Source organism: Calliphora vicina, chromosome 1, assembly GCF_958450345.1.
Source record: "Calliphora vicina chromosome 1, idCalVici1.1, whole genome shotgun sequence".
Lineage (NCBI taxonomy): Eukaryota > Metazoa > Arthropoda > Insecta > Diptera > Calliphoridae > Calliphora > Calliphora vicina.
The window spans coordinates 36,746,645-36,761,658 of NC_088780.1; the positions used below are offsets into that span (position 1 = coordinate 36,746,645).

Consider the following 15,014-nt stretch of genomic DNA (forward strand, 5'->3'; position numbering starts at 1 on the left):
TTAAAACGCAATATATATGTGAAAATTTGTACAAAGCATGGGGAAAATGTTTAACTACACTATTTTATGTATATCAAACAAAAAACTAAAATTTTGTGAAAATGAGCGAATTCACTTAAGTGTGAATAAATACGAAAAAAATCAATCAATTTTTATGGTCGATATGTCATGGTCGATATGTCATGGTCGATATGTCAAATAATTTCAGCAATTTTCGGGTTTTTAGTGAGTTTTTTAAAACAAAAAAATTAGCTATTTTCATGTAAAAATTATATTATTTGCTTCAATTTATTAATATAACTCCGAAACTACTGAGCCGATTGAAACCCAATATATAAACGGATTAAAGGTTATATAAATCTCAACTTTTCTAAGTTCATGTTAATTACATCGGACAACCCTTTTCGAGTTATCATAAATTATGTTGAGAAACATCTAAAAAAAAATCACAATTTTTTTGAAAAATTTTTTTTTTTAAAAACTCTATCCATAGAATTAAAAAATTTTACAATTTTTGTACTTAGGTAGCCATGATGATCAAATCTATATAGTGGTTAGTGAAGCCTTTTTTTGCTGTTGACCTGTGACGTGTTGAAATTGGCCATAAACAAGTTTTCTATGAACCTAAATCTTTCTACCAACTTTTGTGAGGATCGGTCCACAATTGAGACCGCCCAACATATTTATAACTTCGATATCAGAAAAATATTTTATTGTCACATATTGATGGTGGGTATAAAAGATTCGGCACAGCCGAAGATAAAACTCTTACTAGCTGTTAAATACTTTAGGGTATCTCAAAATTCATGATATACCAATAAATTGAGTGTGTATTGCATTTTCATCACTCAATCTTTTTGCAATTATATGTAAATATTTACTTGAAATATATATTTATTTATACATCTACATACATATATCTATATATATACAGATATTTATTTAATTATTGTATATAATTTTCAGTCTATGATTTATTATGATTTTGTTCTGTTGTTTTGTGTTTCAGTTAATTTTATTTCAATTTAGCTCAATTCATTGTCTATTTTTTTTTTTTTTTTTTGTTTTTTGCCAAAGGGAAGTGATAAGTTTCCGCTGTTTATTGAGCAAAAAAACATTTTATTTGAAAAGTGCAAAAAACAAACACACTCACCCAACATGACCAAAATGTTTAATGAATTGAAATGTTTTTCCTACTGTTTTATTGTTAATTTCAATTGAAACATTTTCAAATATTCAAAAATGTAATTTCCATAGCAGAGAAAACAATCCCAAGAAGTAAATACAGTTGTAGCAAAGTTATAAATATATCATAAATTTTGAATATTATGCATCAAAAACAAAATTAAACAAAAACAGTTTTAATTATTTTTGGATGAGCAAAGTTCAACAAATTGTGTTACAATAAATATTTATTTTAAATTAAATTGTTGTGTTTGTTGTTGTTGCAGTTGAAAATGTAAAAATGATTTACGTTTTGCACTAAAACGGAATGGAAATGTTTTTACGAGATCGCATTCTTACACTTTTTTTCAGTTCTTTGTTCAATTACAACATGACTTTGATACTATACTCTAACTATACAAAGTGTGTATGTACTAAATAACTATTTAGAATTTTAATAAAACAAAATTCAGCACATGGAAACTAAATCTTACCAAAAAATTTATGAAATTTTGGTAAAACAAAATTTATGGGAAAATATGGAAAAAATCATCGTTTTAACGAAGGTTAGCTACGGTTACCCTTAAATACCCCCTCTTTTCAACTAGATGATATTCTTGACGTTCAATTATGGTCCACTTTTTCGAGCATTGGTTGCCGTATGTCACGAATAACACGAACAAATTTGGCCTCCAAGTCGTCAATTGTTGCTGGTTTTTCAGTATAAACCAGTGGCTTTATGTGGACAGGAAATAATCAAAAGGTGTAAAAAAACACGATCTTGGTGACCATTTAACAGGTCCATTTCTCGAAATCAAGTTATTGCCTAATTTTGATTTCAATAAATTGACGGTTGCACGTAGCGCTATCCTGTTGAAACTACATCTCACCCAGATCAATATTAACAATATTTTCATGAAAAAGATCACTGATCATCAGGGAAACCGGAAATATGCTCTAAAAAAAGCGTTTTAGGCGCTTTAAATATGCAGTAAAAACTTTGAAATATGCTCTTAAAATTTAAAAAATATGCTCTTAAAAAACAAACTTTTACATAATTTTTAACCAAAAAAAATTTACTTAAATTTTCAAATAAAAATCGTTGTTTATTGGATCTGAAAACATTTTTATACATAGAAAATGTTCTTTCGACATCAACTGGAGCAAAGTTAAAAGACAATATTTCATTAACACTTAGAATGGTTAAGTTTGAATTAGAACTAAAATTTGATATTTAGATGGAACTATTATTAAAATAGTGCTTATTTTATATTAAAACAAGTAAGAGAGCTATATTCGGCTGTTCCGAATCTTATATACCATTCCCCTAATTATACTTCAAAATAAAAAATTTAAATATTTTTAGGTGAACAAAAATTTTTTTTCAGTTTTTTAATTTTATGGAAAAAAAAATTTTTTTTTAAGTGAACATTTTTTTCAGTTTTTCATTTTTTGGATAAAAAAATTTTTCGAATTGTTATTTTAAATTTAAAAAAAAATTTCTGTTTTTTAAATTTTTTTTTTGGTGAAAAGCCATCTATTTTTCAATTTTGAATTTTAAACAAAGGAAGTAAAAACCTGTAACAACACAGCGAAAAATAAGTAAGACAAAATTTGTTTTTGATAAACTCAAAATATGCTATTAAACAGTAAAATATGCTCTAAAAACTCAAAATATGACATAAATATGCTCTTAAAACAAATATATGCAAAAATATGTATTTAAGGGTAAAATATGCAAAATTATGCACTAACAAATCGATGCCAAAATTCTTAAATAGTTCTGAAACGTGTAAATATCTTATCCATGTGCTCATTAGACTCACCAGAAAAAACATGCATTTGCATATTTTGGTTTCCCTGCTGATCATATTGCGATCGTGCGATAGTAACGATCGCCATTGACCGTAGCGCGTGTTACGGCTTTATTTTTGAAGAAATAAGGTTGTAGTATCTTGTTGAAACTACATATCACCAGATCAATATTAACAATATTTTCGTGAAAAAGATCACTGATCATATTGCGATCGTGCGATAGTAAAGATCGCCATTGACCGTAGCGCGTGTTTTCGGCTTAATTTTTGAAGAAATAAGGTTCGATGATGCCACGTTTGGTGCATGTAAATCGCAACAAACGTGCATATTTCTGGATGTAATGGAGTCTATAGGGTCTGTTGTGGATGGGTCTCACTACATATGAGGTAATTTTTTTTATTAACAAACCCATTAGCCAGAAATGAGCCTTATTGCTGAACACAATTTTGCGACAAAATAGTCTATAAGTTGCGCGAATCGATGACTGATTTTCAAAGAAACTTACAGAGTATACTGATCATAAATGTCAAAAAGTGAGATCAGTATGGCAAATCGTTTGATAGTTAACAATTTACTAAGTTCTACCGGGCTCAAAAAACATCCTTTATATTTAAATACAAACCTTCTGCTAAAATATTTCCATATTGTAATTTTAATTGATAATTTGTATGAACTTCGTTGACATTTGTGTTTTTTGCAAGGTAAATAACCGATAACTTTCTGCCTCTGGTGGCTATGAGTGCCAATCACTGGTCTAACAATAAGCACATTGATACCTATGTCACGTTCTGTAACATATAACGAAACCACTGATCTGTTTTCACAGCGTTCGCAAACTTTAATAATGATGATCTAAAACGATTAAAACAAACAGACTAAGGTATAAAATGGAAGGAAAAGAAATTGAAAAACTTTTGATGACTAAACCAAATATTATGGGACGGGAAAAGTAGCTGTGTTTTAAATGTTATGTAGCCAACATATGCCAATGTTCGGCTTATAACAGTCAGAGTTAAGAACAATATTCCAGATCAAAAAAAAAATATATATTTCTTTAAATTCAATATTGTGTAGTAAACGACGAAAATTTGGTCATAGGACACCATGACTAGATCCTGGCCAATAGAGAGAAAATGTTCAAGAACAATGTGAATCAAACTCAAATTTTGCAAAAATTAGTTCTAAGTACAGTAAAACCTTGATAATCCCGATAATTGATTGCAGACCCTAATCCGGATTATCAAATTATCCGGACTATCGTATAAAAAATTTAAACATTGTTCTTGTATTAAAAATGCTTTTAAAACACATATCTGATGATATATTATATTTATGAATCATTTAAATAAATTATCTCATTTAAAAAGAAACTATAAATGTTCTTGTGTACATTTTATAAAAAAGTATTAACATATTTCAATTCTACAAGTCAAGAAAATAACAATAAAAATATTAAAGCTATTTATTTTGCTTGGTAAAATAGTCATCTAATATTGTTTTTCGAGAATTGTTCAAACTTTTTTTTCCAAAGTTTGTATGAAATCCGGATCATAAAGTTATAAAAATGCAATAAATCTGGATTATAGAGTACACAATGTAACGAAAAATGATGTCCGGATTACCGAATATCCAGATTATCAAGGTTTTACTGTACTCTGAAATTATACAGTTACGTATGTCGAAAATTGGGCAAAATTTGTCTCTAGTTTCCATACAAGGTCCCCATCAGAAAATGACTTGAACATTCATAATTGTCTTATAATTATTACTATCGTGATGAAATTGGACACAAATAAATTTTGTATGAATCTAAATTTTTTTAAAATTTTTTTTATAATTTTGAAAAAAAAAAATTAATGGAAAAAGAATTTAAGAGAAAAAAAATTGTTTGAAGAAAAAAGAATTCGGGTTAAAAAATATTTTTCCCGATTTTGACCCACTGTAGGTCCAACTTACTATAGCCTTATATACATCGTTGCAATGTACTTTGAAATATCTATCATTAGATATCCATATTGTCTATATTAATGACTTAGTAATCCAGATATAGATCAAACATAGGGCAAAAATCGAGGTTGTCCCTGTTTTTTCCTTATATCTCAGCAATTTATAGGCCGATTTTGTCATATGTCGGAAGAATTCCCGATATATGAATCATGTATGTAAGTTATTTGGGGGCTACGGAAAGTTGATTTCAACATACAGACGGACAGATGGACAGACGGACATGGCTATATCGACTTCGCTTTCTATAACGATCCAGAGTATATCCATTGGTTGACAAAACAATGGAAACTTTTCCAAATATTTCATTAGTGGCCTAAAATCTGAAATAATTTTTTAAAAAATTTTAACATTTTTGTAGTATTTTATTTGTATACTTTTATTAACTTAATTTAACAAAAAACAAAGGACATAATTAATTAAATTCTAAAAATGAGAAAACAAAATTAAAAGATTTTTTTATTACGCCATTGACAAAACAATGGAAACATAGGTATTATTTTAACAAATATGGTATAAACTTTGCAATAACTCAATAATTTGTTGGGTATCCCTTATTTTTTATAACTGCTACACATCGACGATGCATTGAACCAATTAATGAGTCAATGGTCTATTTTGAAATATTTTGCCATTTCCTTATAACCGCCTCCGATAAATCTTCCTTCCTGGTGTAGTTTTGGGTCCTTATTTTACGATCTACAATTTCCCATAGATTTTCTGGCGATTGGGCAGGCCTCTTCAAAACACGTACCTCGTTGGATTGTAACCACTCGGAGGTGTGTTTCGGGTCGTTGTCGTGTTGGAATCTCCAAACTTGCCCTGAAAAACATCCCCGTACCAAAATATTGCCACCGCCAAACTTTACAGTCTTATTTGTCTAATCTTTTTCCCTTGGTCGTCTTACAAATGATCTCCCATCACTGCCTCTTAAATTGTATTTGGATTCGTCGGAAAAGAGGACAGTATTCCATTTCTGTATCGACCAGTTTAAATGATCCCTGGCAAATTGTAGACGAGCAGAAAGGTTCTTTTTAGAAATGAGTGGTTTTTTCATAGGACGATAGCAACCAAGACCAGCCTCATTTGTCCTGCGACTAACTGTTCGGGTACTTATTTCTAATTTTAGGCTATTAACAACCTCTCGAGGAGTTATTTTTGGGAATTTCTTGAACTCTCTCGCTATTAAATTATCTTGTCTAGGAATAGTCTTACGAGGTCTTCCACCTAAATGCTGACTTTTTACAGAACCGGTCTCACGAAATTTCTTTATAATTTTGGAAACTGTTGATTTATTTATTGAATATTTGTCACAGATACTTTTTTGTTTCAAACCAGCTTTAAAATCGTTAATTATTTTATTTTTTAAGTCTTCACAAATCTTAACTTTAGGCATATTCGTTAACTTTGAAAAAAAGCAATTATGCGAAAAACTTAGAAAAAGAAATTGAAAAATTACCAGAATTTACAAATAAAATAACTGTAAACAGGATGCTTTTTACATCGTTCTTTTAAATATTATTTTCGTTTTACACTTCTTTCTTGCAGAAGTTTAAAAGTTTCCATTGTTTTGTCAGTAGCGATAGTGAATATTTTTAATTTTGTTCCCTTTTTTTAGAACATAATTAATTATGTTGTTTGTTTTTCAGTTAATTTATATAAATAAAACTATACAAGTAAAATACTAAAAAAAAAATTTTATTTTAAAAAAATATTTGAAATTTTGGGCTACATATGGAATATTTGGAAAAGTTGTTATTGTTTTGTCAACCACTGTACACTTTATGGGGTCGTAAATGAAAAATGTAGAAATTACAAACGGAATGACAAACTTATATATACCCTTGCCACTCATGGCGAAGAGTATAAAAACGTAACTTCTTCTTTTTCATTTAAATCACCATAACTCGGCCACTTTTCAACCGATGCTTACAACTCTTTTTCCATTTAAAAGGTGAAACTTATATCTTTCAATCAAAGGAAACAATTTGAAAATAGGTTTCAAAAGAACATATTTGTGATGTTTTGAAGTTGTAACTATAAGAATACCGTTATTTCACTAAAATGATGTGATCGAGAAAAACTATATGTATTTTCGTACACTATTGACAATTAAAAACAAAAGTCCAATTAGAAATGCCTGACTTTGCAAATGGAGTTATCTATCGTTCACCAACACAAATACAGCTTTAGCTTTGGGCATCCCTGGTTTACAGCAAATCTGTGTTAAATTTTTTGTATTAAAACCTAATATGACGCCATAATGAGAATGAAATAATAAACGAGAATTGTAGTAACTTTTCGCTCTACAAGATCGGAGATTATTACTTGATACAGTTCTCTTCCATGATCTGGACTGTCTTAAAGATGTGTTACCAACGAATCTAATCAAATTTGTCAGAAATACCGGTTAGATCACAACTGGAGCACATGACTCACAAAGTCGTCCAGTCAAGAGATGACTTGACTGGAGGCCTTGTGGACCACAAGGCCTCCGAGTGGACTCGCTTAATTTGCGAGCAACCATCTCAACCTAATGTAAATAGCAGTTTTGTGTATTCAAATTTAACTTATTCTAATATATATAATACTACAATCAAACACTCACCTCTTTTTCAAACTCCTCTCGTACATTGGCACTGCCCAGCGAGCTAGATTGCGTAGGAATGTAACCAAACGATTGTATGGCTGGCAAACGTTTCACTAGCAAAGGTCCTTTAAATATATTGCCACCGTTTTGGCCGTAGCTGCTGCCGTAATGATGATAACCTACACCACCACTGCCGTACAGCAGTGATGAGGGCGAAGAGGAAGTAGAATGATCGTGTTCGAAATGAAAGATGGTGGTCTGATCACTGCAATTTGATTGCACTTCATCGAGACATTTCTGTGATGACGAGGTATGAGATTCAATGGTTTCCGTACTCAACCAGACGGGACTGGAGAGACGATCGTGATGTAAAACAATGGGCGTGGAATAGGATTTCTTTTGCGGCAACAGAGAACGTACGGTTAAAGCTGGTGATGTGGGTGAGTTTAGTAAAGGTGATGGTGGTGATGTATTATTGTTGGTTTCACTATAATCTTTTAGCTCGTTTAAGACACTCGCGTTTTTGGGATTTATTTCTTCGATTTCTTCTTCGGTTTCTTCGTTAATTTCTTTAGTTATGGTGTGTTTGGGTGAGTATTGAAATTTACGCGTTAGAGTTGGTGTTAGTTTTAGATTCAAAGAGGGACTATGACATTTTTGTGCGAAATCATTGTCCAGAGAAGCGCGACGATAGTTTGTGACCGGTAGTTGGGTTATATAGGAGGATTTTAAACGTCCATGATTATCATAACGTAGAGTTCTTTTGGGGGTATGAAATTCACTTGAGGAGGCTGAGAAATTTTTACACGGTGCACTATTATTGTTATTATTATTTATATGGCCATTTGTATTTAAAGAGTTTAGAACGTTTTTATTTAATTGTTGATTTGAATGCACTATTCCCGCGTAATTGCCGTTTGGATTAAGATTTTCTATTATTTCACTGTTCACATTTAATGGGTCAGAGGACTTTTGCTCTGGCTGGCGATTACGATAGGAGGGAAAACAATTTAACAATTCACATCTCTCGGGCGTTATAGATCGCTCCTGAGAACGCGCACTTGGAATTTCACGCGGCAAAGATTGCTGTTGTACGAGTGACGATTGTTTTTCAAACTTTTGCAATTTACGATAAAACTTTTGAGGATCATAGGAAGATGATTCCTCTTGAACAGAGTCCGTTAAGGGTTTGGGCGGCACCGGTGGTGCTGTTTTCTGAGAACGCAAGGAATTCCGTATGTACAATTGGCGGGCAAACGAACACGTATCAAAATTACTGCCGTAATTACGAGGCAGAGACGAAGACAAGCCACAATCGTCTAAGCTGAGATCTACTTGAACGGTTTCGTTACGCACGGGTATTTTTAGCGGTTTTGTGATATTGTTATTGTAATTATTATTGTAGTTGTTGTTATTATTAAGGCCAGTAGCATATGGTATGAACTGATCACTGTGGGATTTATCAATTGTATAACAACAATTTGTAGGCGTTTGTACACTATGCGCGCGTGACGTTTTATTATGATCCAAATCAATATAATAACGATCGCGTTTTTGTTGCTGGTTCAGCGGCTGCTGTTGTAGTTGCTGTTGTTGTATATATTCATTTTTATTTTTAAAATTATTCGTTTCGTATTGTAGAGTTGCTGTTGTTGTAGCAGAATGTATATTTTCTTTTAGATCGTTGTCGTCATAAGTTTCCTCAACATCATTACTCACACATTCCGTAAACCGTTTGATTTGATTTTCATTTTCACTCGAAGACAATGGCGACTGCGACGACGAGTATTTATTGTTCACTATGCCAATATCTTCATCCGTAACAAAGCGATACGACGACAATTCAGAGACTGTTTCCGAATCTGAACGCTGATAATGATCGGAGCCAAGTGAGGTGGATTTGGGGTGTTTGGTATTTTGGCCATTATTTGTTGCTGTTCGATTGCCATTCGATTGTCGTCGTCCACTGCTCATGCTCTCACAGCAATGCTCACAACGGAGAAAGCCACCTCCTACACCTCCACCACCGCCACCACGTGGTGTATTCGTTATTTGTTGTTCGCTATTGATCGTGTTGGGTGGCTCTCCATTTTCCATTTCGTATGAGCAGGTTTGTAGGAAACATCCCTGTGTTTTGGACATTTTATGGCTGCTGTTGTTGTTATTATTGTTGTTAATTGTTGCACATATTGCTGCATTGTTGTTATTGTGGTTGTGGTTGTTGTTGGTATTTGAAAATTGTTGAGCATTTGTGTTGGCAATAGAGGTGGAATTGCAGTTGTCAAGTGCCAGATGATTGTATGATGTTGCTGCTGCTGTTGTTGTCTGCTCATAGCGTAACGAACGATGTTTCAACAACATGGATCTTGTTGATGTGTTGAATTTCCTAGAGGCCGGTGATGATGATAATGACGATGATGTTGGTGTTGAAGGTGGTGTGGGTGTTGTTGCTGTTGGTGAAGGTGGTGAAGTGTGTTGAATTTGTTGCCGTTTTCGAAATTGCTCATACGTTAAAGGCATGTGTATGGTGGCTTCAGCTGTTTGATTTGTTAGAGGATCATTTAATTTCTTATAGCTGGATCTAACAGGTCTTCGTAGTTGACTTAAATTTGGTGTAGCCGGCAAAGATATTGATTTTTTCGTCGAGTGTGTTGCTATTTCTGTCAAACTAATGTCAATTTTATTTTTAGCTTTACAATTTTTTTATTTAGAATTCGAAACACATAAAAACGCATCATAGACACACAGACAGTGTAGAGTAGAGTATAAGTAAGTATGCATCATCGTCAACATGAACATCAGAACAGCCCCATCAGAGTCATTAAAATGCACACCGAAATACAAAAATAAAATCGTTGTTGTACATTTGTTTTTGGTTCAGCGTCATTTTTCCCATTATTCAGCAGCCGGCAGTCAGTCACACAGCAAATGTTGGACAAAAAATAACAGCAACAAAAATTGTTCATTTATGAAATGAAACCAAAATAAAGAAAAAAGGAAAAAAAAAAGAGAAAATTTTGAAAATTATTTTTAAAAATAAATTTTTGCTAAGCTTACAAATAAATTGTATTTATTATACTTTTTTTTGGTATTTTCAAATTGTGTATTTTCCTACAAAATATTTGTGTCTTTGTGTCTGTTCTTTTTTTCAACTACAACAATAAAATCTCATAGAAAAAGAGCAAAAACACCCATAAAGAGTTTAGATTTATATTTAAATTATGACCCATATTTAATAAGACAATTTTCTATTGAATTGTTTTCTTTATTTTAGGTTTATTTTCCTTAAACTATTGTTTATTTATTTTTCTGCCCTAAACTATTTATTTAGTTGAAGTGTTTTTTTCTTTTTGTGTAATTGTTTTAATATGAAATTATTTTTTTTTTTTTAATTGAGAAAATATTTCTCACTTTCTCAAGTGTTTAACATAATAAACACTGTTTATTTGTGTATCCCTTTAATTAGCTTCTAATTTAATAAAATTAATGGTATTTTGACCGGCATTGCATTTGTATTTGCATTATTTACATTAACAAATTTCTTTATCATTAAATATACTGATTTCATTCAGTACAAACTAGAGCAATTTCAATGAACAATAGCAAATATTAATAAACGAACGTCAATATCCATTAAAAACTAGTGATGGTCAAATTAGGTTCATTATACCTCTTCTAAAGGGTGTTTTTTAAGGCCCATAGAACTTGAAATTGTAAAAATTAACACAGAAAAGTAAATTTTAATCCAAAAAGTTTGTTTATTCGAAAAATCAATACATAAAATTAATGAAAATGATTTCGGGCATGTTGTTCACGAAATCATTTTCAAACATTGCTGACCCTATGCCACGATTAACACGAACAAAGTTTGCCTCCAAGGCATCAATTGTAGCTGGTTTATCAGCATAAACCAGTGAATTCATGTCGGCTCAGAGGTAATAATCGAGAGGTGTCAAATCGCACAACCTTGAAAGCCAATTGATAGGTCCATTTTTCGAAATCAAGTTATCGACAAATTTTGATTTCATTAACTCGATGGTTGCGGTCGCCGTATGCCAAGTAGCGCCATCCTGTTGAAACCACATCTCGCCCGAAACAATTTTATCGATATTTTCAAACAACAAATCATTGATAATGGTGCGGTAACGATCTGAGTTAATAAAATTTCCCTAATTAATTTGCCACGTAAAAAAAAAACAGAAGGTTAACATTTTACACATCACTGAATAGGGGATTTTGTCTACTTTTCAAAAATATATATAACTTTTGACAGCTAAAAAAATCATGGAATACTTTTTTGAAAAACATGCAAAAAATCCTTTTTATTGAATTTTTGCAAAGATACACATTTTTCAAATTCAAATTTTATTTATGAATATTTTTTAATGAAATTTTACATTATATACAATAAATCTTTTTATTGAAATTGAAAAATAAAAACAAATTTTGAAATTTGTTATCAGGAAGTTTTTAAAAATCCCAAAAATGGGATTTTTTTTAGTTTTTTTTTATTTTATCCATACCATGGTCGATGTTATCGGAACCGTTTACAAAATAATAAAAAAACATATTGAGCCATCTAAAATAGGTCACAATTTTTTTATATCGACTATGCAGTTTGAGAATTTTTGGTCTGAAGTTGTATTTTACATAAAAAAAGCGTTTTTTTCGATTGACCTGGTCCCCTAGGTATTAAAATGGTTCAAATTTTTTTTCTTTTAAAATATTTTATGTAAAGTTAGTTTTCAAAAATTATAAAGTCCTCATATATCTTCATAGAAATTTTATAGATAACTTAAAAAGAAGAAAAACACTTTTTCCCCAAAAAACTTGCGAAAAATCACTTTTTTAAATATTTTTTTTTTTAATTCAAATGCATATAACTTTGACAATTATATTAGTTTTTATTCTAATAATGGCAACATGGAGAAAATCTGAATAGAGTATTTTGACCAGCTGTTATCAATAAACTGGAGTAAGGAGGGTAAAAATATTGAAAATTTAATTTTCAAATGCGAATATCTCCAAAGAAATAAGAAGATTTTCTATATATGTTATTTTTTGGAAATTGGAACAAAAACGAATAAATAGTTTCGTTTTAAAAATTCAACATACCCGGGGTGTCCTACATTGGGGACCCTTAGACGTGGCCCATTAGGTCCCAATTCAAAACTTAAACTTGACAACACTTCCTCTTTGAGCATGTGAAATTTCGTTTAAACCGTATTAAAATCTATCATCACCATTGTTGAAAATCATACCAAAGGGAATAATTGTTAGCGAATTAGCTATATAAACAGTTTTTATGCTCTCCTGAAAACGTTTGTTTTCTAAGATAAAGGGTTTTGAGTCCAAAAACTTGTTGAAATTTCCACAGTCAAAATTCGTAAAGTGTAAATCCTTCATGTATATCTTGAATAATCGTGATAAAGGTGGCTTTAGACGATAAGACTTTACGTACGACGAGAAAATAAAATGAAAATTCACCAGTATTGCAAAAAAAATCCATTGAGTGTTACTTTTTGGTTTTACACGATCCGTTTTGGCGAAAGTAAAGTAGTGGCTCCAGATATTTTCAATATCTGTTGTTGTAGATTTGATCCCATTGAACAAATTCTGGGTTCATTCAAGGCTCCGTTCTTTATCCTACTCTATTCGTTATTTTTCTAAACGACCTTCTACGTCAAATTTCCAACCATATCTATTATTTTGCTGATGATAGCAAAATTTGCCATTAATATTAATCGGAACCTTGAGACAATATCTGATTGGGGTCGTGCAAATCATCAATTTTATTATGTTTCTGGACGATCAATTGTTACAGTGAACCAGAGTTCAGTAGGTAATGAACCACGAAGAACCGTTGCTCGACCTGGTCGCACTGGAGAATCTGAGGATGGTGTACATCGCTGCGGCGCATTCTAAAAGTTGATCTGGGGATGTTTCCATATAATATTCTATTGGTTAGGGATACATAACACGGCTACATTATGCCAATAGATGAATTTGGCTTGCGAGAGAAAATTATTAATTTTTGAACAATCTCATTATGAGCGATGGAAATCCGCGATTGGTGATTCTGCGAGATCTTTTAATTACCAAATAATTTGGAAATTAAAAGATCTAAACCCTCGAAACCCAGATTTGACGGCCCCTGTTTTTTGGAGGTTTCTTGAAGGAATACGGTTATGTTAACAAACCACAAAATATTCAGCAACTTAAGCAGAATATTCGCACAGAAATTACAGAATTGGAGCTAGAAACGTTAAGCAATGTAATGCGAAACGTCTTGAAAAGTGTCATTAACTGCCATAAAGAAAATTATCGTAATGTTTCATACTTCGCAAAAAAAAAATGTATAATTTATACTTTCATTTAAAAAAAATATAAAATAAAATAGTTATAACCATTTAAAATCAGTGTGTCGAAGTTGGGCCACCCCGTATGTGTCGGTGCTTCTATCTACAGATTCGCTGCAGCACCTCACAATGGGGCAGAATAAAAACTTTTTGGAAATAAATTTGGCTTTTGTTTCCCATCGGATTTCAAAGATTTTTATATTTTTGGTACCCTACTTTGAGCGCCTATAGTGCATTTATATTGGAATATATATATGGAATATAGGGTATTTTAATAACTTAAACTCGAATACTCCATATATACGCCCACGTCAAATTTTATCCCGATCGGACAAGCCGTTTAGAAATACCAGATTCTTCTCCACTGTGCACCGTAGTAATGTGGGTTGCATTTCCATACAATGTGTTCTGCTGAAATTAAGAAACTTATTCCTGATACCCGAAGATTTTTACGTAATGCTCGATTTTCGTCAAGAACTTATCCCTTTGCGGTCGATTGCCCCGTGGACCGCACAATACACTACAGGGAATATTCATTATGCATTAGCTGTTCTGTTTGTATGTCCAGCAAACTTCGTGCTGAAGTCTTTCCTGTTACTTATTGTTTAACGTTTATTTATTTACCGAATCTGCCTTACTTAGTTAGGCCTTACAATAAGTCATAAAATTTTATAACTAAAATTAAAACTAAATGCTCTCTGACGGGAGCGTTGACGTACATATGGACCACATCTTAGCTGGGCGGTAGATCGGCTCTACGAAGCCTTGATCTTGTTTGGGTCTGTGTGAGATGTCTTGCAAGCGGGTTCTGGTGGTACCGTAATTTTATGATGTATTTCTCACGGACATTCTTGAATTCATCTTTAACTATCGGTACTTGTAAGTCTCTATGGATGTTCTCATTTCTTATGTACCAAGGTGCACCTGTCATTGTCCTAAGAATTCTCGATTGGGCCCTCTGTATAAGTTCAATACTGGAATTACTGGCCGTTCCCCACAATTGGATTACATATGTCCAGATGGGTTTTAAAACACATTTATACAGGACGACTTTATAGTCAAGGCTTAATTTTGATTTTTCA

The 15,014-nt window shown here is 31.9% G+C and overlaps 1 protein-coding gene across 2 annotated transcripts in view; it reads right to left on the bottom strand.

The window, feature by feature from the left end:
- LOC135957872 (uncharacterized) overlaps positions 1 to 15,014 on the bottom strand; it is a 301,876-nt gene that overhangs the window by 106,710 nt on the left and 180,152 nt on the right. For both annotated transcript variants that reach the window (XM_065508702.1, XM_065508691.1), the window contains exon 5: positions 7,592 to 10,263. In XM_065508702.1, coding sequence (XP_065364774.1) covers positions 7,592 to 10,263 — 2,672 coding nt within the window. The remainder of the gene's footprint in view (positions 1 to 7,591; positions 10,264 to 15,014) is intronic.